At 39.8% G+C, this 22,602-nt stretch overlaps 1 protein-coding gene across 9 annotated transcripts in view; it reads left to right on the top strand.

Annotated features, from left to right (window-relative positions):
• The first annotated feature begins 931 nt into the window (after positions 1-931).
• poc1b (POC1 centriolar protein B) overlaps positions 932-22,602 on the top strand; it is a 66,905-nt gene continuing 45,234 nt past the window's right edge. For 4 of the 9 annotated variants that reach the window (XR_011346805.1, XR_011346806.1, XR_011346807.1 and 1 more), the window contains exons 1-10: positions 936-1,154; positions 2,017-2,101; positions 2,751-2,922; positions 5,798-5,977; positions 8,680-8,787; positions 9,199-9,314; positions 11,336-11,469; positions 13,766-13,834; positions 16,037-16,189; positions 18,049-18,135. Coding sequence is in view for 4 of the 9 variants with exons in the window: in XM_069904286.1 (XP_069760387.1) it covers positions 1,140-1,154; positions 2,017-2,101; positions 2,751-2,922; positions 5,798-5,977; positions 8,680-8,787; positions 9,199-9,314; positions 11,336-11,469; positions 13,766-13,834; positions 16,037-16,189; positions 18,049-18,135 (1,119 nt within the window). In the remaining 5 variants the exon portion in view is untranslated. Of the gene's footprint in view, positions 1,155-1,461; positions 1,532-2,016; positions 2,102-2,750; positions 2,923-5,797; positions 5,978-8,679; positions 8,788-9,198; positions 9,315-11,335; positions 11,470-13,765; positions 13,835-16,036; positions 16,190-18,048; positions 18,136-18,904; positions 19,230-22,602 lie in introns of those variants that run through there. The other 5 variants (XR_011346809.1, XR_011346808.1, XM_069904288.1 and 2 more) reach the window with 3 other exon arrangements.

Here is a 22,602-nt window from a genome sequence, read left to right as displayed (position 1 = left end):
GGTGAGAGGCCACCCCTCCTATTAAATAGTCAAGTTTATTATCATAGGATTGTCCAAGTACAATCTGGTCCTCAGTGCAAAACACACCGACACACAACCAGACATAACACACATTAGACATAAACTGGACAAGTATTTCATCATATAAATAAATATTGTTTCATGAATATGAGTCTCAGGGGGTCAGTGTAAGCGGTTCCTTTGGTCGTTCAGCATTCTCACTGCCCATGGGGAGAAGTTGTTCCTCAGCCTGGTGGTGCTGGCTCTGATCCTCCTGTATTTCTTCCCTGATGGAACTCACTGAAAGATGCTGTGTGCGGGGTGGAAGGGATCCTCAATGATCCCGTGCAAAATGCTGGATTTTGGGAAGGAAGTGGCTCGGCTTGAGGGGGGGGGGGGGGGAAGAATAGGTGTTCGTTAAAAAAAAACATTTTAAGAGGACCATCTGCTTAAAACGCAGAAGAGAGGTGCGGACTCGAAAGGCCAACATGGCCTGTTTCCGCTCCGTAAATGGTTATATGGTTAAGATGGCCCCAATCGGCAGCAGGATGACCGATTTCCAGCCACTGCGGTATTTTCCGCCCAACGAGGGACAATGGCTGATGTCCACTCCCAGAATCCCTTACGATCGGGAAAGTGGTCCACAGAGGCGCGGATCCTCAGTGTCACTTCGAGCGCCGCGGCGACACGCTGAGCGGCGGAAAATTAACCTCACCGGCTTGTTTTACAAATCTGTTTTCTCCAAAGATCGTCAGTTTTGTCAGACGCGACTTTTTAAACAATAGAAAGTCACCCTGCGGACCATCGTGGGCCCCGAGCGCGCCTCGCCACCAAAGGCCTGCGGCCTGCGGTCAGTGCGCACGCGTCGTCGCCGCCGTTTGAATTTGAACTGGGGGCGGCCAAGCCTCGCGCTCCGGGGACAGCGCGTGCGCGGGTTTGAATTTGAGCGGGGAGGGGAGACGGCGCGTGCGCCCGGTGGCCGATGGGAGAGAGGGTGGCGGAGGCCCGCACCAATATGGTCGGAGGAGGAGGCGAGAGAGAGAGAGAGAGAGAGAGAGGCGGGTTGTCGCCTGGCACCGCGCGTTCGAGGCAGGCGGAAGATCGATCACCCTCCGCGCTCTCGCCCCCTTTTGAATAACATGGCCTCTGTTCTGGTAAGTCGAGGGGTGGGAGGGTACGAAGAGCGTGAGTGAGGCCATTCGGTCCATCGAACACTGGCCCACCCACTGCTTTGCTGTGTCTCCTTGCCACGTGGAAGTTCTTTTTAAATTCGTGACTCAACACTTTTTGGGCGTCATCAAAAGTTTTCAAAAGGTTGTAGGTGATGTCAATGAATCTGAATCTTGGGTTTCCCCATTCCAGGCCAATTTTCAAGTCATCATCTGATTGCACAAACTGAACGAACCAGAGTCCACGATAGGTCACTAGTTCAGTGAACTCCAAGGAACTTGATTCTGTCCACTACAGAGTTGGTGGTGGTTGTCCCTGGTCTCCTGAAGTCCACGATCATCTTGTCCATGTTGAGATTCAGGTTGTTACTCTCGCCATGTCATGAGATTTTCCACCTCTCCTCTGTCGTGCACAGTATGTAGTTGGTAGGAGAGAAATATGGAAGAAGCCATCTAAATAGGGCTGCTTCACAGGGAAGGGTGGTCATAAACTTTGCTTGGGGATGGGGGGGGAAGGCACAACCATTAAAAAAAAAGTTTGAGAATAGCTGGCCTAGTCTGTAATTGGTTTCATCAATGTAAAGGAGGCCAGATTGAAAGAGGCACAGGTGAACCTCTGCACACCTGGAAAAGCTGCTTAGGTCGCTGGAGGATGGTGCTCTCCTCCCACAGGCACCCACCAATCCAATTAATATCCTTCCTCCTTTGTTCATCCTTGCTTGGCTTTTCGCTGAGTCTTGTGTAAAATGTTGATTTTTGGGTGCAGTAGTTTTCCAACCCCTATCAGGGTTAGAATGATGATTGTTAATGAAATAACGCGTCTGGTCATTGTGTTTTTATACCTTAGGAGGATCCAAGTTTAGAGCACAACTTTAAAGGTCATAAAGATGTCATCACAAGTGTGGATTTTAACCCAAACAACAAGCAGCTTGGTAAGTATTGGGCATTTTGCTCTTTATAGTATTTAATATTTAAACGTTTAACATTTAAACACAGGGTAACACTTTATTCCATTGTACATGTATAACTGGTGGTATGTGTTTCATTTCCTTTGTTTCTTTACTGGTGCTTTTCCTCCATCCAAATATTGTGCACTATAAAGTGATTTTCATTGCTTATGTATTTCATAATAATGCACTTGTAAATGTATATAAAAATAATTTGTTTTTAATGTTAAGAAAAAAATATTTGAACAAACTTCAAACTATCTGCTCTAGTTTCATCGCACGTGGCTGACTGTCACATTTTATGTCATTTAATACTGATTGGTGAAGTTTTATCTCATGAAAGACATATTGATGTGACATTCTTCCCAGACTGAATGAAGCCAGTCATGAGCTTGCTGTTCTTCTCAATGTTGGCACTATGATAATCGGGCAGCATCCGTGGAGAGCGAAACAGGAAATATTTTATGTGGGTGACCTTTTAAGCAGAACAATGTGCAATCGGTTAGAAAGACTTGACCAAATTTGTTTCCCACTTTGTTTCTCCATGATGTTGCCTGCTCATCAGAGTACATTTTCTTACTTCCCTGTCTCACAAGTATTTGCTCTTCTCACATTGCTGTTATTATTTCTGAAGCAACTGCCTCATTTGACCAGCACATTATGATATGGAATTTGAAACCTCAAACTCGAGCCTACCGATTCACAGGCCACAAAGATGCTGTGATGTGTGTCCAGTTCTCTCCCACCAGTCACCTGGTAGCTTCTGCTTCACGAGATAAGACTGTTAGACTTTGGACTCCAAATATGTGAGTAAAGTTACTTATCCTTGAATTTAATAATGTGGCACAAATGCCTTATAAATTGCAGGTACAACAACAGATTTCCCATGGCATTGTTCATAGAAAGGTCATTAAAATTAAATAATTTTGATTGGGATTTTCAAACTGTAAAAAAGAGTAAATCTCAAGGCATTGCTCAGTGTTCCTTCACTCTCAGGCCTTCACTCTCATTTGGCTTCCTATCAGTTCATTTTGATGGAATGTAGACATTACTGGCAAGGTCTCTGTTTATTTCAACTCCCTTATTTCCCTTGAATATGGTGGCGGGTCCTGTCCTGGAAGTCCTTCAGCTCTATTGGAGGGCTCTTCATTCCAAAGGATTTGAACCTGATATTGTGATGTTCTGACAGATGAGGTTAAAGATGGTTGGTCCAAGTTTGGGCAGATTGTCTTATGAGCAAAGCTTGCCCTTTGGGTAATGAAAAAATGATTTTCAGGTCAAGGTGGTTTGTGACTTGAGGGGAAATTACAAGTGCTTGTGTTTTCCTGTACCTTCTACCCTTGTCCTTCAAGGGTAGAAGGTACTGGGTTTGGGAAATCCTATTGAAGTAACCATGCTGAGCAATGGTAATGCTTTAGTAGAAAGTACGCACTTCAGCCACTGTGTGTTGAGGAATTGAATGTTTGGGGTGATAAATGGTGTACTAGTGAAGTTGGATGCTTCATCCTGAATTATGTTGAGTTTCTTGAGTGTTTTTTGAGCAGAAGTGTCCTGTCACTGCTTTTTGTGCCTTGTAGATGGTGAACAGACTTTGGAAAGTTGGAGCACAAGTTATTTGTTTAGAAATATTCAGTTTCTGATTGCCTCTTATGGCTATTGTGTTTCTTAGGGTAACAAAGTCAGTAGTGAATCACAAGTAGCTGACAAGAGGTACATGATGTTAATGTCATTGTTTTTGTCTGTATTGGAGGTGGATTTGGCCCAGTGTTTCTTCAGTATAAATGTTATTTGTCACTTACCACTCTTTACTGTAGACTGTGTCATAATGTAAGGAATGCTTCAGATTGGAAAAGATGCCAAAGGATTTAAATCTGATGCACTCATCGTTGTCTTTTGTTAAAAGATACTGAAGAAGAGATTGAAAAGAGTTGTCATATTATCTGATGAGGAATGATTGGACAGCTGGACTTGATGGAAAGTCATTTTACTATATCCTGAGGGGTGTCAAAAAACAGATGTGGAGAGTAAATTTCCTCTTGTGGGAAAATCTCAAAATAGGGATACTGTAATTGTTTCAAAAGAATTGTTTAAAAACCATTTAAGATGAAATAAGATGATTTTATTTTTCTTTGAGGATTGATTCTTTGGCATTTTTTTCTTCAAAGGGTGATGGAATGTATATAGATATTTGCGTAAAGTAGTGAAAAGTTACTGTGGTTAGGTGATTATCTGCATTTCAAGTTACAATAAGATCAGCCATGATCTCGTGAAATAGTGCATCAGACATGGTGAGCCAAATTGTCCACTCTGGTTCTTAATTTTTATGTTTGTTTTTTACATTGCTTTGATGAGATCTTAACAGCAGTATACAAGGGTTAGGATTTTTTTTTAAAAACTGCAATCAACATTTCTTATATGAGCTATTGCCCCAGACATTAGATAGATTCTGACATTCCCTGAAACTCATTGTTATCCTTTTTACCACATTTAGTCAAATGTCAATGTGACGTTGGTGCTAAGGTCCAGTTAGACATCTCTGAGATATTTGCCTTGTTTTCCCTCTGATTTCCAAATCTTGTCCTGTATTCCTCTTCATTTTCACATTTAGTTTGATGCAGTTTTCTTTGAAACTCTACTCTTGATATCAGGAAGAATTCAACCAGGCAAATGAGATGAGGAAAAAGTATTGGTGCAATGGGTAAGGAACTTGAACTTCAGGGCTGGATGATGACCAAGTAGGTGGCAGGGAATAAATTAAAATTATGGAGATTTAAAAAGAGTTGGGCATGCCAACTCAGTATATAATAAACCGTTAGTCAAAGCAATTTGATTGCTAAATTGTCTGCTTTGTATATTCTTGTTAGTTGGATAAATTAATGGTAATGTAATTTATTAGAGGGCAAAGGCCATTCTGGGATAAGATGATGGATCACATTTGGTATCATAGTTCTCTTGTTCTCCCTCAATTATATTTTTACAGTTTTGGAAATTGGATAATGCTCAATAACCAGATTTCATCCTTGTAAATTATTTTTGCAAGTATTTTGTTGTTTCTAAAGCTGATTGTGAAGGATGTAGGTTTAAAATGACGGTCCTCCATGAAATTGCATTAGGAGCTATGGTTTTTGACTTGAATCACATTAAAGGAATTGATCTTCTTTTGTTTGATTTGTGCACAATGGTGTCACGCTGAAAAAATGGGTTGTCCAATTATTTTGCAATATTCATAATTATTGTGTAGTCTATAGATCGTAAATAAGGGTTTACGCTTAAGATGGGTATGCCGGCTTATCCTTGCAACAGTCTTTCTATTAAGTTTACATATCAGGACGAGTTGGTGCAGAATTCTTAATATTCTCGACACTTGCAAAAGTTGAGAAAAGGATAAGCTGTCATACAAATATTCTGGCTAACATTAGTGATGTTTAGATAATGAAGTTTCATTCAGTAAAATGTATAATTTTTATTCCTACTCCGTAGGAAGAAATTTTTCCACATTGTACGTGTTTTTAATATTAAAATAAAATTGAAAGTAATGCTTTTCTTGCGTATTAGAGTTGGAGGGTTTTTTGACTATAGCCTTGACATTTATCAAAATAGGATATGGTTATAGCTTCACTATATTATCTGGAATGCCTGCTCTAGAAAGCACTACAGTGATTTTTGGTATCTTCTGTTTAGTAAAGGAGCATCAACCACATTCACTGCCCACAGTGCTACAGTTCGCAGTGTAAATTTCTCTACTGATGGGAACTTCCTGGTTACAGCAGCTGACGACAAATCCTTAAAGGTGTGGACTGTTCATCAACAGAGGTTTTTGTTGTCCTTTCAAAAGCACAAGAACTGGGTGCGGTCTGCCAGGTACGTTTACGTTACAGAAGGGTTGACCTAGTGAGTTTTACATGAGAGATGTTGGAAATTGTTCAAAACGTACATTGGTATTTGTTTTCTTTCTGCTTTTGGGTGGCATGGTTAGCGCAAAGTTTTCACAGTGCCAGGTTTGAATCCAGGGCTGTCTGTGAGGAGTTTGTACGTTCTCCCCGTGTCTGCATCGGTTTCCTCCCACCATTCCAAACATGCAGGGGTTGTACGTCACTTGAGTGCAATTGGATGGCTCAGGCTCGTGGGCTGACAAGTCTTGTTACTGTGCTGTAGGTCTCTATTTAAATTTTTCAAAACTCCAATAATGATTCTTTAACCTGAGAGGTTCACTGAGTATAGAGTTTTGCAAGGATAAAACATACAGAATCAATACAGGGAATTTGTAGATGTAGCATGTTTGAATTTCCAGAAACTATTTGACATGGTGCCACATTAAGGACTAGTAGACAAGATATGAGATTACATATTGGGGGAAGTGTGTTACCTTGGATTGAATATTGGTTATCATATTCAAGACCGTCAGAAAATCAGATTAGTAAGTTTGCAGGTGATGATGGCAAAATTGTTGGTGTGGTGGAGAGCGAAGATGGTTGTCTAAGGTTACAACCGGAAAATTGGGGATGGATTTTAACTGTAATAAATGTGAAGTGATACACTTTGATAAGTTGTACCAGGGTAGGTGAAATACAAACCAGAGGACATGGGTTAAGGGCGAGAGGGGAAAGGTTTAGAGGGAACTTCTTTACACAGAGAGTGATGATAGTGTGGAGCAAGCTGCCAGTTGAAGTGGTATATGCGAGCAGAATTTGGACAGGGACATAGATTGCAGGGGTACGGAAGGTTATGGTCGAGGTGCAGGTCAGTGGGACGAGGGAGAATAATAGTTCAACGTGGACTAGCAGGGATGAAGGGCCTATTTCTGTGCTGCATTGTTCTATGGTTCAGTGGTAGGACGCACACAGTGAATGACAGGAGAGTTGTAGAACAGAGACCTAGGCGTACAGATACAGTTCCTTGAAAGTGATGGCACAGCTATTCAGAGTGGTGAAGAAGGTATTTGGTAAAATTGGTCAGGTCACTAAGTTCAAGAGCTGGGGTGAAATGTTACAGTTGAATGAGGTGTTGAACATTGTGCTCAGTTCTGGTTGCTAAGCTACAGGGAGGATGCCACTGGAAAGAGTGCAAAAAAGATTTACAGCAATGTTACCAGGGCTAGAAGGCTTGAGTTGTAAGGAGAGACTAGATAGGCTTGGACTTCTTTCTCTTTATCAAAGGAAGCTTAGGAGTGAACTTGTTCGTTCAGGTTCCTTGCTTTTCGGTGTGGGCGATCATGTCTCTCCATCCGTTACGGTCTCTGACCTTCTGAATTGTAGTTGTTGCCTCCCCTGTTTATGTTAATCCATCTATCATTTTCATTCTCTGTCTCCCTCTGCTTCTTTTTCCTTCCAGCTTTCCAGTTGTAACTAAATGTTCTAATGTATCTCTTTCCATGGTGTCCAAAGAATTTTGATTGCTGTTTTCTGATTCTTTTAAGTAATGTACGTTTTGTTTTCGTTCTTTGGAGAACTTCTTCATTTGTATATCCTGTCCATACATGATCTGCATAGCATTCTTCTGAGAAACCACATCTCTGCTGTATGATCCTTTTATCCATTGCATTTGTGATAGTCCATGACTCGCAGCCAGACATCAATATAGGAAGAATGTAGCTGCTGAGAGTTATAAGGCGGATGTCAATTGCTATTTTCTTGTTTGTTGGGATGTTCCTCATTTCTATAAATGCTGTTCCTTCCATTGCTATCCTTGCTTTTATATCTATTTCGCATTCTCCTATTTCATGAAGCTATGGATTGCAGGTGGTGGATGGTTTTCACAAGCAGATTCTACAATTTGGAATTTATGGTTGTAAAACTAAAAATGCTGGGCAGATAAATCTGCTGATCAGTGGCAGGCATACCTGTCCAGTATGGACACTGCAACTGTAAAAGGCAACGGGAAACAATTTCAGTATTCAGTATTCTTCCCTTATATAATCATGAACTCAAATCAAACTACGGTGACCTTGTAGAGGTGTATATAATCAGGAAGGGCCTTAATAAGGTAAATGGTTGCAATCTTTCCCAGAGTAGGAGAATCTGAATGAGAAGGTGTAGATCTATTGTAAAGTGAGAGGGGAAAGATTTAAAAAGTAACCTGAAAGGCAAATTTTTCCAATACATAATGGTGGGTATATAGAATGAGCTACCTGAGGAAACTGTGGAAATGGGCACAGTTACAACATTTAAAAGACATTTAAGCAGGTACATAGATGGGAAAGATTTGAGCCAAATGGGGAAAGCTCTGGTTGCAAAAACACACAGAAATGCTGGAGGAGCTCAGCTGATCTTGCAGTGTCCATAGGAGGTAAAGATATATAACCAACGTATCAGCCCTTCAACTTGGTTGGCATGGATGAATTGGACCAAAGTCCTGTTTGTCTCTGGTGCTCTAGCAATTTAATTCAACATTTCATTATGACCCTCTTGGGTTGGGGGGGATGGGGGGTGTGATGAGGTGTTCGCATTCTTACAAGTACATGCTATCAAATGTTCATCTATCATTTGCACTGGAGTATAAATTATTTTACATTTTTAATCAATGACTGTATTCTGATTTTATTTCAAATGCATTGTTTTGAGCAGGTTCTCTCCAGATGGAAGGCTTATAGTTTCCTGTAGTGATGACCGAACTGTTAAGATCTGGGATATAGTGAGCAGAGAATGTATCAATACCTTTACTAATCATGGAGGGTAGGTTGATGTTCTTTTGCACCAAAGGATTTAATCATTCATTTTTGATTTTTGTTTAGACATGAGCAATGGATATCTCATGGTATTACTTGTGAATATCTTCAGGTCTAATTTTAAATGTTCACCTGCTTTACTTAACTTTCCCATTAAACCACTATTTTTGTTGTACGAAACCAAATCATTGAATCTATTTATGACCTTTGCAGTTGATCCTTCTGGTAAATTACTGTCGTTTTATAAAATGCTTTGCATTTCTGTCATATTATTGATAACACTCTCAAAATAAATTTATCTGGCAGCTCATCTAAACTACTTACAATTTAGTAAGGAGCCAAACCATCTATTGCTATTTGCTGTGGTCTACATATTTGTTTGCTGATAATCAAAATTGCAATAATTATTTTAACCTAGGTTTTCCAACTTTGTGGACTTTAATCCCAGAGGTACCTGTGTAGCTTCAGCTGGAACTGATAATACTGTGCAACTTTGGGATGTCCGTATAAACAAACTGTTACAACATTATCAAGGTAATTAATTGGCACTTGGTAAGTGAGTTGGTTTTTCTGAATGTAAGATGAATGTTAGGTATATTTTTTAAATAATTTGAATGTCATGAGTTTGTAATATTTTAAAACAAATTCATCTCTATCCAGATTCTGAACACATTTCTGAATGCTGTGGTATAAGTGTGCGATAAAGTGATGAACCCATATGGTTATAAATTAATGCAATATATTTTATCGTGTGACTGCTTTCAGATATTGCTGTGAGCTGTGTGATCTGTTAGTTTATCCCAGTAAGCAATTTTCAGGAGTGAGGGAAAAGATAGGAATTTTTATTTTGAGGAAAACGATTGCTGAGCTTGGGTGTTGGCTAAAGTGGTTGCGGCTGAGGTACATCTGTAACTTCATTTGCTTCTTTACAAATTTGATATCCCTTCAGAATCTTCCCTTTTTACTGTGTTTTTTCCCCTTTCATTCTACTAACCTGATGATCTTTACTTTCTTTTATCCTGCATCTTTATTCAACTATCCAACCATCATTTTTCTGTTTGATAATTGTACATATTTCATCTTTGTTTTACTTATTCCTGTTTATTTGTCAAAATGTCTGTTTGGTATTTCCTTTCTGCTGATCTAGTTGGATTTTTGTTCTGCATTAAACACCATTAAAAATAACTGGTGTGTTAGTTTACTTTTGTTAGTTCATACAGCTCAAGGTAAGAAGTAAATCACGAAAGTCTGCAGACACTGTGGAGGAAGTAAAAGCACAATATTGGAGAAACTCAGCAGGTCAAACTGAACTTTATGTAGCAAAGATTTTAAAAATACATAACAAATGTTTAGGGCTTGAGCCCTTCATTAAGGAATGTGAAAATGACAGCAGGCATCTGAATAAAAGGCTAAGCAGAGAGGCATGGTAGCAAAAACAGGAGGTAATAAGTGGAGAAGGGAGAGAGGGCTTGGGGAGGTGGGATGGCTAGGTGATTAGAGAGGGAAGGGGGTGGAGAGTTGACAGGGAAGGGAGGGGAAGAGGAGAGTAGGTTAGCAGAAACTGGAGAAGTTGATGTTAATGCTATCTGGTTGGGAGTGCCCAGACGGAAAATCAAGTGTTGATTCTCCAATTTACAGGTGGTCTTGGTGAAATAGTACATGAAGCCTTGGATAGTCATGGGAGTGGGGGAAGGAATTGAAGTGGTTGGACACTGGGAGATCCATATCACTGATGCGGACAGAGCAATTTGGAATATTAATTTTGTTGTCTTCTTCATAGATGCTGTCTAAATTGTTCAGCATTTCCTATTTTTATACTATAAAATTTGGTTTATCTCATGTATTTATTTTCTATCGTAAACTCACATTTTACAATAAATCTTAAAACAGAGCAGAGAAGTTGAAGTTACAGAGCAATATTTGCTCACAGAATCATGAGTATATAGTAAGAGCCTGAGTATGTAGCCTTGTGAGACACAAGTGTTGAGGATTGTTGTGGAGTAAGTGTTGCTATTCCTAAGTGATTGTGGTCCATAGGTCAGGAGGTCAAGGCTCCAGTTGCAAAGGGGGTTGGAGTTGGGTGTTGAAGGGAGCGCCAAAGGTGATAAATAGGTGTCTAACATGGGTGTTGTCATTAACCGATATTCCAAATGGTGTAAGAGATTGGTTAGATTCCAAAGGAATTAAAAACCTTTAAAAGCTAGTGGTATAATTAAGTATCGTGCAAAGTTAAAACAATATGACCATTCATTTTGAATTTATAATACATTAAGTGTATGTTTAAAATATCTAAACATATTGCCATAATTTGTAAATGAATTTTATAGTACAGGTAAGAACAGGTGGTACTGGATGCTCAGCATCCAGCGAGCAATCTTAAAATGTTGGCAAATTTAAAAACAACAGCCCATGAAAAATCCAGAAAATAGATACTGAAAGATATTGAGAGACAGGTATATTGGAAAATATTGTAGCTGTTAAGTGTTATCAGAACATTTACCAAAGGATTAATTTACAGCATGTTAAATTACACTGACCTTCTGTCTCCCAAACAGTCCACAGTGCTTCAGTGAACTGCTTATCTTTCCATCCTTCGGGTAACTATCTTATTACCGCATCCAGTGACTGTACTCTCAAGATAATGGATCTGTTGGAAGGACGATTATTTTATACTCTTCATGGACACCAGGTGAAAATAAAGACACATTTGAATACATATTTTTCATATGACCTATTATAGGTCCTCAGTAAAGTTTATTTAAAGTTAATGTTAAGATTAACAGTTAAATCAAATTTATTCATAGCTTGTATGAATCTTTAATCATCTGAAAGATTTGTTGTACAGTAAGAATGTGCAAAATTTTTTTAAGTGCAGATCCAAAAATTATTCTGCACATCAGAGGGCAATTTTTATATGTAGGGTCAATGTTTTATTTCAATTCCTAGTTTTGCAAGTGGCTCTTGTATTTGTTTACAAAAAAAATTGATCTATACGCCAGAAATCTACAAAAGGAAACCAATAGATCACGTGGGAGACAATTGGGAGAGCAGCAGTCAGGGAAACATCAGGAAATGGGACAAGAGCTTTGCATTGGGCGTGTTGTGACTTGAGCCATTTCATCATTGCAACATGAATCCAAACAGCCAGAGAGGAGGGGACATGGGATTGTTACAATAATACAAGGGATACATTAGGAAGTGATGCACTAGGCCAGTGTAACAATGCACCAGCAAATAAAATCAGAGTAAGGAAAATTATAGGATAAAATTATCCGAAGGCACATGGCATTCAGAACAAGGTATGATCTGATGGCCATTACACAAAAGTTGTTTGTATGTCAGCCCAGGCTAGGAACTAGATATTCAGAGTATGCGGCAATTTGAAAGGATAAATAGATAGCAAAAGGAGGTGGGTTGGTCCGTTAATAACAGGCAAGATTGCTGCAGTGGTGAAGAAAGCCAAAGGCAATCTGCTGGAGGAACTCAGTGGGTGAGCAGCAGCAGTGGGAGTCAACGAATTGTTAATGTTTTGGGCTGTAACCCTTCACAAATTCCTGCATCTGCAATCTCCTGTTTGGCTCGAGAAAGGATGTGATAGTAGTAGGTGGAGATAAATCATTTTAGTTATGTGGAGAGACTGGAGAAGTTGGGTCTGGTCTCCTTGGAATGGAGGTGTTTAAGCGAGGCCATTCAAGATTCCTTTATTGTCATGTAACAGCACAGAATGTGCAACAGGATGTGATAGTAGTAGGTGGAGAGGTGGAGATAAATCATTTTAGTTATGGTGGAGAGACTGGAGAAGTTGGGTCTGGTCTCCTTGGAATGGAAGTGTTTAAGCGAGGCCATTCAAGATTCCTTTATTGTCATGTAACAGCACAGAATGTGCAACATTACGCAAAATTCCTTTCCTCCTGCCGTAAGGCAGACAGAGAGTCGCCATTAGTGCGGCGCCCCTTACAGTAAGAGAGAAAGAGAAGCAAAGGGGAGTCTCTTCAGATTGGATTTGTGGCCAGCTCTCCCAACGCCTCTGCAGCCGCACAGACCCCTGTTCAATCCATTGGCAACCTGAGCTCGGATCCAAACCTCTGACACGATCAAAAAGCTTTCAACACCTGAGACCCCATGAGTGGCGTGGATAGAGTAGACTGTAGGAAAATTCTCCCCATGTGAGTGTTAGATAAAAATACTGTATATTGCCATTGTATAGGACGATCTTTGAAACTTAAAATTTTATTCTTAAAATCAAGGTCTTCCTATACAATGGCATATAGGGTCTCCCGCATGCCCCATTAGTTATTTTCGAAGTCTCAGTGTTTCTATGCGGGGTTCATCCTCCCGATCCGACTGCTGCCTGAGAGGGTGGTTAAAGCTGGGTTGATGACACCTAGACACTTTAAAAGTGTGTTGAATTGCGTGTGGATTGAGGGCTGTGACCAACTGCTGGGAGTTGGAATTAATTTGGAAGGAGGCCTAATGGTGGACATGGACAAGTTCAGCTGGATGTTTCCACGCTTTGTAACTATGACTCGAGGTTGCGCTGTCTTCAATAATTTATTTTCAAGATCCCTTCATTGTCCGGTAATAGTACAGAACATGTAATATTACACCAAATTGCCTTCTGCCAGCTATAAAGTCACCATTAGTATCACCCAGTATCCCTTACAGTACGAGACAAAGAGAAGCAAGAGAGTTCCTTCAGAGTCGCTGAATGTCTGTGGATTCACCTCTAGCAGGTCCTGCAGCCTCTGCAGCTGCACATAATCCTGATCGATCCACATGAGCCAGTCTGTGTGGGTCCCTGACTGCTAGTCACCCACAGCCTTTGTGGGTACCCCTGCTGCTGACCCCTTCGCTGGTCATGAGGTTCCTGCCCACAAATAAGTTCTATTAATTATTCTTCAAGCGTACATTGATATAAAAATTTTAGAGTATAGACTTGTTTGCAACTGTGCATGCATCCTAACAAGGAATGTATTTATTTGTAGGGTCCTGTAATTGCAGTCACATTTTCTAGACAAGGCGACTATTTTGCTTCTGGTGGAAATGATTCACAGGTTTGACACTTTGCTTCCTGTAAATAATAACTAGCTTTGTTTCAGAAATATTATAACTATCTAATGAATGTCTTGCATCTTCTGTACGCATTTATCTCTGCTTCCTTTCTCATGTTGAGTGATGCTTTGTAAGGTTTCTTCCTGATCAGGAAGACGCATTGTGTCCATCATTTTAACCAATTGTTGGAAATTCAAGGGTTGTGTACCAGTCAATAAGTGTGCTTCTCAGCAAGAATGCAGAGAATTTATCCTTAAATGATAGCATTCATGAAGTCTGTTACATGCTGCCACAGTTTAAAAATGTGAGAGTTTGGTGATATCGCTTTAAAGTTCTGCAGACATCTAAATACTATTTTCGTTGTTGCAGCTTCCAGTTTGATTCCTAAATTCCCACTCCAAATTATCATTCTGCTTTTCCACCTACTTTATCTGTCATTTTTGGCTTGATTTGCTCCAGGCAGTTTTGTGAGAAGCTAGATTCCATAGATCTTGTAAATTTTGACAAGGGCCTTGGTTTTTGAATCCCACCCATCCACTTTCCTTCCTTTGATTGCTAGTAATAAGGTTTAACGCTTGGGGCTTAAAACCCAGATGTTTCCAGTTGGCCAGTTGAGATTTGCGGTTTCTCCTTCCTCCATGATTTCACGTACATGTTGGGGTTGGGCCTTGTTTCTCTCACCTTAAGATCGTTGTTGAATGAAGATCTACCGGGACCAATGCCTGAAGAGGGCGCACAAAATCAGTGAACCGGTGCGGACTCGAAAGGCCAACATGGCCTGTTTCCGCTCCCTAAATGGTTATATGGTAGCTTGCTGCATTCTTGCTAGCAAGGCCTCAAAACATCGCCTCATTAAACCTTCCACAAAATGTCCTTTCTTTGTACAAAATTCTCTCCATTCGGCTGACAAATGCCATGTATAATAGAAATGCATCAACTTTATAAGCACTGTATTATCTGCTTCTTAGCTTTAAGAAGAGATTTTTGGATAAGAATGTAGTGCTGTTGATCTACTTTGTGATTTATTAGTCTGTAGAAACGTGTTGAACTGTATTGTTTCCTTCTTTATCTGGGAGGGATAATTTAGCTCAATCTTATTTAACCCGAAAAGCAATGTGTTTGGCCCATGGATAAACAGAAATTTGTCCATAGACAATTGAGGCAAGAATGCAGTGCTCCTGCATTTTGGTATTGTAAATTCCCTGAAGAAGATTTCTGTAAATAAATGAGTTTACCAGCAGAGGGCAGAAAATTCCAGTAAGTGCAAACTCTTAAAATGATGTTGTAAATTTTAAATTTAGACATGCAGCACGGTAACAGGCCATTTCTGCCCAAGAGCCCGTGCCGCCCAATTATATACCATTGACCTGCAGCCCCACCTGTTTTTGAAGGGTGGGAGGAAACCGTTATTTTGGCCATGTGCCCTGTGGTAAATCTCAGTAAACTAAATCTCTTGTACATTAAAATAAACAGGTAGAAATGTTCATTTAAATATTTAGCCCAGTGGAGAAGATCAAAGTCGGGGAAGAATCTGCAGGTTCACTATACTAAGATAAAGTATTGAACTGGTGGGAGTAGATTTTGATGTCCTGACAGAAACCTAACTAAGATCAATTGAAATACTGTTCAAACTTCTATCTTCATGTGGTTAAATAATTAAGTTGTTCATTCAATTAATTTCTAGTGTTTCTCAAGTATACCTACACACATTTTGGTTATTACTTTCTTCGTTGCTTTGTCTTCCTTCACTTGCAGCCACTTGCATAATATCTTAATTTGTACGAAATACCCAGTTGCACTCCTGTGATTTAGTTGGATTCTGCTGTGTCCCCTCTTTGTCCTCATTTATAGTTCCACAGTAGCAAACACCAGAAGACATCTATCCAAAGTGAAAGGAGGAAAGTTTAGGGGGAGACATCAGGAATAAGGTTTTACACACTGAGTGTTGTGGGTGCCTGGAATGCATTGACAGGGATGGTGGTAGAGGCTGAAACATGAGGGACATTTAAGAGACTTAGACAGGCACATTGCTTGAAAGAAAAATAGAGGGTTACGAGGTAAGAAGGGATTTGTTTTTAGGTAGGAATCTATAAGTCAGCACAACTTCGAGGGCCGAAGTGTCCATACTGTATTGTAATGTTCCATGATCCTGATTCTTTTCCTGGATTTTATTATATTCTGCTAGCAATTCTTTTATTTTGCAGGTCTTGGTATGGAAGACAAATTTTGACAGCATTCCTTATAATGAAGTTTTGAAACGCAATATTATAAGAACAAATCCTGACCCCCCTCCTCATATTACTGATATTCATCCAAGAATTCCTTATCGGCATACCTCCAGATCTCAAACTATACAGGTAATTTACTCAATTTTTACTCAAATGAATGAAATATTTGTTTTCCCGACAGATAGAAAATAGTCACTAATAAATGCAGAAAAAAATCTGAAGCACAAATTTAAACAGACATGCAACACCCTCTAATATTCTGAAAATCCCTGAGAATGTCTGATCTCAGAAGCTAAGCAGGCTCAAGATTGGTCAGTACTTGAAGGGGAGACTGCCTAGAAACGCCAGGTGCTGTAGGTTTCTGTGAGGGGCACTGGACAAAGTGGCAACTCTCTCTGCCTTACGGTGGACAAAACTTCATGTAGGTTACATTCTAAATGTAGTATTATGTGACAATAGTGGAACCTTTACATACAGCACGGCATCAGGCCACTTCGACCAATTAACCTACACCCACAGAATGCTTTGAACGGTGGGAGGGAATCCTTCCAGACATAGGGAGACTATACAAACTCCTTACAGACAGTGCGGAATTCGAACCCCAGTCCCGATTGCTGGCGCTGTAAAGGCGTTGTGCTAACCATTTTACTGACCATGCCATTCCTGAAATAATTGGTTAATTAAATAAATCTGGATTTTTAAAAAATGTCTTGAAACAACTTGGTTATAGTTAAATTACACCTGCTTCACAAATGTTGCTTAAGGAAGCAAATTTGACTTCTGTCGATTTGACCGATACCAGCAAGTGATCATGTAGTTGACTCTCAAATGGCCTGACAAGACACTTTCCTTAATTGGTTTCTAACTGTTATTTATTCTCCTGTTCGTCCTGACCACAATGTTCTGGAAAAATGTCACTTTGAAATAGAAAACACTGGATGTTGCCAGTATCTGAAGAGAGTAAAAGTAAATTCAAACCTAATATGAAATATGTTACAAGAATGGCATTTGAAAGGGAGCTGTGCCCAAAGAAAGTTAAATGTCAAAATGATACAAGCATAAGATAATAGGAGATGCAAATGGATTAGTCGTAATCTTGGGGATGTTTGGTTATAGAGATGATCAATGCGTTAAAAAATAATTTAAAAGATAGATTTTTGTGATAATTTTGAGGCAACCCATCAACGAAGAGTTAGAGATTTGGGCAGTTTGCTCTGACTTAATTTGCAGCAAAATAGGAGTAAAATGAAAATAGTTTGAATTTTGTGCTTGTTTTTTGGTCCTAATGGAACCTATGTACAATGACTGCATTTCTCTATCTGTTTAACTCGCATTGAGAGTGGACGAATCCTGTGCTGTCGAAGAGTTTGTATGTTCTCCCCATGTCTGTGTGAGTTTCCTCTGTGAGTTCCAGTTTCCTCCCACCATTCAAAATGTACCAGGGTTGAGGTCAATTGGATGTAATTGGGTGGCATGGACGTGAGCTAAAAGGGCCATTTACCTTGCTATATGAAGTTTAGCATAAACCACCATCACCACTGAAATGACAGGCAGCTCTGGCATTAGAAGTAGAGAAAGGGATAGCACCCAGACATTGCCTTTCTGGGTGAATTATGAAGAACTCCTTCAGGGGCAATTGCCCCAAATGACAAATGTGCCATTGTCTTCTTCTCTCACTGGGAAGACCAACACTTGTATTGACCACAGGAATGCACCAAGCTTAAAGAAGATACCATTTATTGAGTCACTGTAGGTACAAACACTAGTGAAGAACCTATCCTACCAATGGATTATTCTTGACCTGTTTTGTATTTTTGGTAATTTCTACATTAGGTAATCCAAGCAGCCAATGTACTTGGACCTCTACTAGAGTTTGTATAAAAGCAACTATATTTGCAAATTTAATTTTATTTTATCTATTTTTGCTTTCTGGAGAAGCTTTTATAACTGATAAGCTTTTGCTAATGTTGACATTTTTAACTGAACAGATTAATCCCAGGACGGATGTGGCTGACATGCAAGCAACCAATCCACAAGTAGTGGACGTTGGAACAGATTTTGTCTCTAATCCCCAGGTGAGCTTGTGCTTCCACAAATGTGAACATTTTAATTTGTTCAATTGGTTGGTGAAGATTGGGAATCCAGGTTTAACTCTGTTAATTAGGCATCTAACAGTCGATATTTTTAGTAAAACTTTGATGTTATTCCTTTTTATTACTTTAGATGAACTAGTTTAGCCTTCTCCATAAAAGGCATTTAAAGGTGCAGATGATTATGCCAAACAGTGGTCAAAATCAGCAATTCTCAACTTTTTTTGGCTATGATTCCCCAGGACTCTGCTCAAAATTTATGGGCCCTGTGAAGCGCTCAAGTTTAGTTGGTTTCTTCTGTACTTCTCTCGTATTGACCACTTAAAAGATTGATGTTGGGAGAGGTGGAAAGAAAACCAGGTCTTCACTAAAATGAACTGTGGCCCCCAGGGCCTCTGTTGAGAATGGCTGGTACACAGTGAATAAATTTGAACATTTGGGTAGTAGAATAACATTACATTTATTTTGTCACATTCATTCAGTAGCATGCAATTTGACACTCATGAAAACTAAATGAGCTTCAAAGCAATGAGAGCACAGGCTGATGCACTGATCTACAACAGAGGAGCAAGAATGATAGAGCTCCTGTGGTTCTGATTCAGTATTGTATCCAATGCTATTACTTTAAAAATGGTATTGGAGTGGAGCTGAGTTAGTGACATGAAGGCTTGAAAATAGGGTGGTGCAGAATTTATCTGCCCAATAATTTGGATTTAACTTTTCATATTTTCCATTTTTAATTTTCCATTTCAAGGTCTGTGAAGCCTAAGTAAAATTTCTGAAGATATAAAAACAATTGCAACACTTTCTGGATGATATCTGAAGTTTAGGAACTCCACTCAGTGGAAAATGTTAACCAGTGTCTGAAGCGTCTAAAGATCACTTGCATCATTGTATGTTTCACCCTTAGCCTAAAGAATCCAGTGTTTTTGTGTACATTCTGCTGTTCATAACTGAAAGATACATGTCATCTTGCAACAACACTGCAGATTATGACTACTGTCATATTTGTAACAAGTACAATACAAAATCAATAAATAGAGAAGATATTACAGCACAACTCTAATTATCCAAAATGGTCAGGACCAGGCCCATTTTGGATAAACAGTCTTTTTTTTTTAAACAGGACAATAGCAACAGCAAATCACTTATAACAGGGTTGAAACAGCAAGACAGGCCTTTTTAAGCATTAAAATAATGTTTATTTCTCAACAAAAAAAAAGCTGGTCACTGCCGATCACTGGCACCTCCCACTGAGGGCCCGCTCATGCCGGGAGCCCGAGGGTCCAGCTGCTGCTGGTGCCAGGAGCCTGACGTCTCTGATCAGTTCAGCTCCAAAAAAATTTTGGATTTCCTTGTTTATCCAAAATTGTTTAAAAATGTCGGATTACTGAGGGTTTCGGTGAATCTAAATTTGGATAATCGGAGTCGTACTGTATTTCCACATTGAAGTGAATCTTCTCAACTTTTAAGGAAATTTTACAAGCATCTTTGCAGATGCACATAACAGGTCCATAGACACCCTTGGCTTTAAACTTGACTGAGTTAAGTTGCAGTGGACTTCATTCAGTTGGGTTACTTTGAGGGATTAAGGCAGGTGTAAACTACACGCAAGGCAAAATCATCACAAACTAAGATGGCTAATTAGATCCAAAATTGGCTCAGGAGGCAGAGGGTGGTTAGTGGAAGGATATTTTTCTGAATGCAAGTGTGAGACGAGTGGTGCACCACAGGGATCAATGGTGGGGCCTTTGATCTTTGTGATGTATTAATGACTTTTGATGGAAATGTAGAGGTATGAGTGATAAGGTTGCAGATGGATTTACAAAAATAGTGTGGATAGTGAGGAAGGTTATTTAGCAAGTTATAGGTTTTGATTGTATGTGTGTTGTGTCTGGTTATATGTCTGTGTGTTCAGCACCAAGAACCGGAGAATGCTTTTTCATTAGGTTGTACTTGTGCAATCAGATGACAATAAATTTGATTTGACTTGATCAGGTAGAAAGTTGGTCAGATTCTTAGCAAATGGAACTTAATCCTGACAAGTGTAAGGTGATATAACTTGGAAAGTCAAATAGAGATAGAACATGGTAAATGGTAGTGTGCAAGGGAACTTTGAAGAAAGAGACCTCGGGATCTGGTCTGTCCATTGGTCCCTGAAAACTGTTACACAGTTGAGAGAGTGGCCTTCATAGGTTGAAGCAGATAGGAGTTGGAATTTGTTGCAACTTTACAAAGTATTGGTTGGGTTACCCTTGGAGAATTGTATGCTATTCTGGCCACGATTCAGGTGTGATTGTGTTGGGGAGAGTGCAGAGGTGATTCACCAGAATGTTGCCTGGATTATGCTGAGAATTTAAATTGGCTAGCATGTTTTTCTTGGACCAGAGAAGGCTGAGAGTGACTTGATAGAAGTATGTAAGATGGAGAGATATAGAGTAAAGAATCAAAACCTACCAATGCTGTGAATAAACAAACGGGCATCTTTTGAGGCTGGAGCTTTAAATGGGACATGAATGGTAAGGTTTTTTTCCCCCCAACAGAGAGTAGTGATGTCTCAAACTCACTGCCAGAGGTGGTGATGGAATCAGATAATATTTAGACAGTCTCTTAAACAGGTACGTCATAGAAGAATGTGGTCTAATTGCAGGCAGTTGGGAATAGTGTAGATAGACAAAAATGTGGACGTGGTGGATTGAGTGACCTGTTTCTGGGATGTGCGGCTATATAAGAGGAAGAATTTGTCATTTTCGCAGCTGAATCATACTTAGAATTGTATTCTTTCAAACTTTTTGCATTTGAAGAGGGAAGTGTCCTATCACCAATTCTTTTGTTAAAATATTTTAGATGTGAACTTTTTTTTACATTAAGCACTTGTAACTAAAAATGTTGATATTTGAGATTAAAATATGCTTGTACTTTAGTTGATAAATGATAAGTGGAGTCTTTCAGTAGCAGGTTTACTGTTTGTGCTACGAAGTAAGACTATTAACTTGTTTATCCCGACTGTATTGTAATTTTGTCCTTGTCCTTTAGATGGTGCCACTAGATTACAAACTAAACTATTAATGGTGGTTAGAATTTCCAGCATAGCAGATGTTTGTAATCTTGTGCTTTGAAGTTTGCATTGCTTCTTGTTTGTCTTTAATTTTATAAAGTTCAGATAATATCTTAATCTCTGGCAGATGGTTTGTTCTGTTTAATAAAGTGGGAAGCAGGATTTGCAGTTCTGTTAAATTTGCAGTAAGTGAGAAAGGGGCCTGTAACTTGACATCCTGCCCAATGTTCTGCAAGTCTCCTCTGCATCAGTGAGACCAAGTGCAAACTAGGTGAATACTTTGTGCATCTGTACTCTGTCCACAATGGCCATCTTGAACATCCCAGTTGCAAGCTATTTTAACTCCATTCCCACATAGACCTGTCTGTCCTTGGCCGCCTTCACTGCAAGGGTGAGACTAAATACAAACTAGAGGATCAACGCCTTGTATTTCACTTGGGTAGTCTGCAGCCTAATAGCTTGAACATTTAAATTCTCCAAGTTCAGGTAACCTGTTTTTACCCGCCTCCGACCCCTTTCTCTCTCCTTCTAATCCACTCAGGGCCTCTCATACATTCCTGCTTTCCAATCCCAGCTTCCTGTTATCCAGAGTCTTTCCTTCTCCCCGAGTAAAACACAAAAGTCTTCAGACACAGTGGTTGAAGTAAAAGCACAATGTCGGAGAAACTCAGCAGGTCAAACAGTGTACTTTATATAGCAAAGATAAAGATTAATAACCAATGTTTTGGGCTTGAGTCTTCATAAAGGTATGAGCAAAATTCTTCCCTATCCCTCTGTCTTCTTTCCTCTAGCACCCCTTCCCTCTCCATTCACGGAATCATTTCCATCCCTCCCCCATCCCCGTTTGCTGGTGTTCCCTCCCTCCCTTATCCACCTGTGGGCCCGAAATGTTTGTGATGTATCTTTATCTTTGTGACATAAAGTACGCTGTTTGACCTGCTGAGTTTTTCCAGCATTGTGTTTTTATTTCTTTCCTTTCTCTGCACATCACCCACCAACCTACTATTGGGTTCCCCATCTCCTCCTGCTGTTCCCTTCTATCCAACATCTCTCCCGTACCTGATTCCACTTCTTAACAGATTCCATAATCTGCAGCCCTTTTGCTTGGCTGGAGCAAGCAAGAATTTCAGTGCATCTCTACAATGTACTGGTGTGTATAACAATAAACTTTAATTACTCCCTCTCCCACCTGGCTCCGCCTGTCCATCAATCACTCCTCATTTTTATCCACCTATCATTTGTCAGTTCCTGACTTCTCTTTCCCCCTCTCCTCTTTATACTTGCTATCTCCCCCTCAGTCCTAGTGTAGGGTCTTGGCCCAAAAAGTAGCCCATCCCCTTGCCTGCACAGATCGTGATTGACCTGTTCTCTAGCAGTTTATTTTCTTTAAACCT

This window comes from Narcine bancroftii, chromosome 11, assembly GCF_036971445.1.
Source record: "Narcine bancroftii isolate sNarBan1 chromosome 11, sNarBan1.hap1, whole genome shotgun sequence".
In the NCBI taxonomy this organism is placed as follows: Eukaryota; Metazoa; Chordata; class Chondrichthyes; order Torpediniformes; family Narcinidae; genus Narcine; species Narcine bancroftii.
This window is presented reverse-complemented; position numbering and strand designations above follow the sequence as displayed.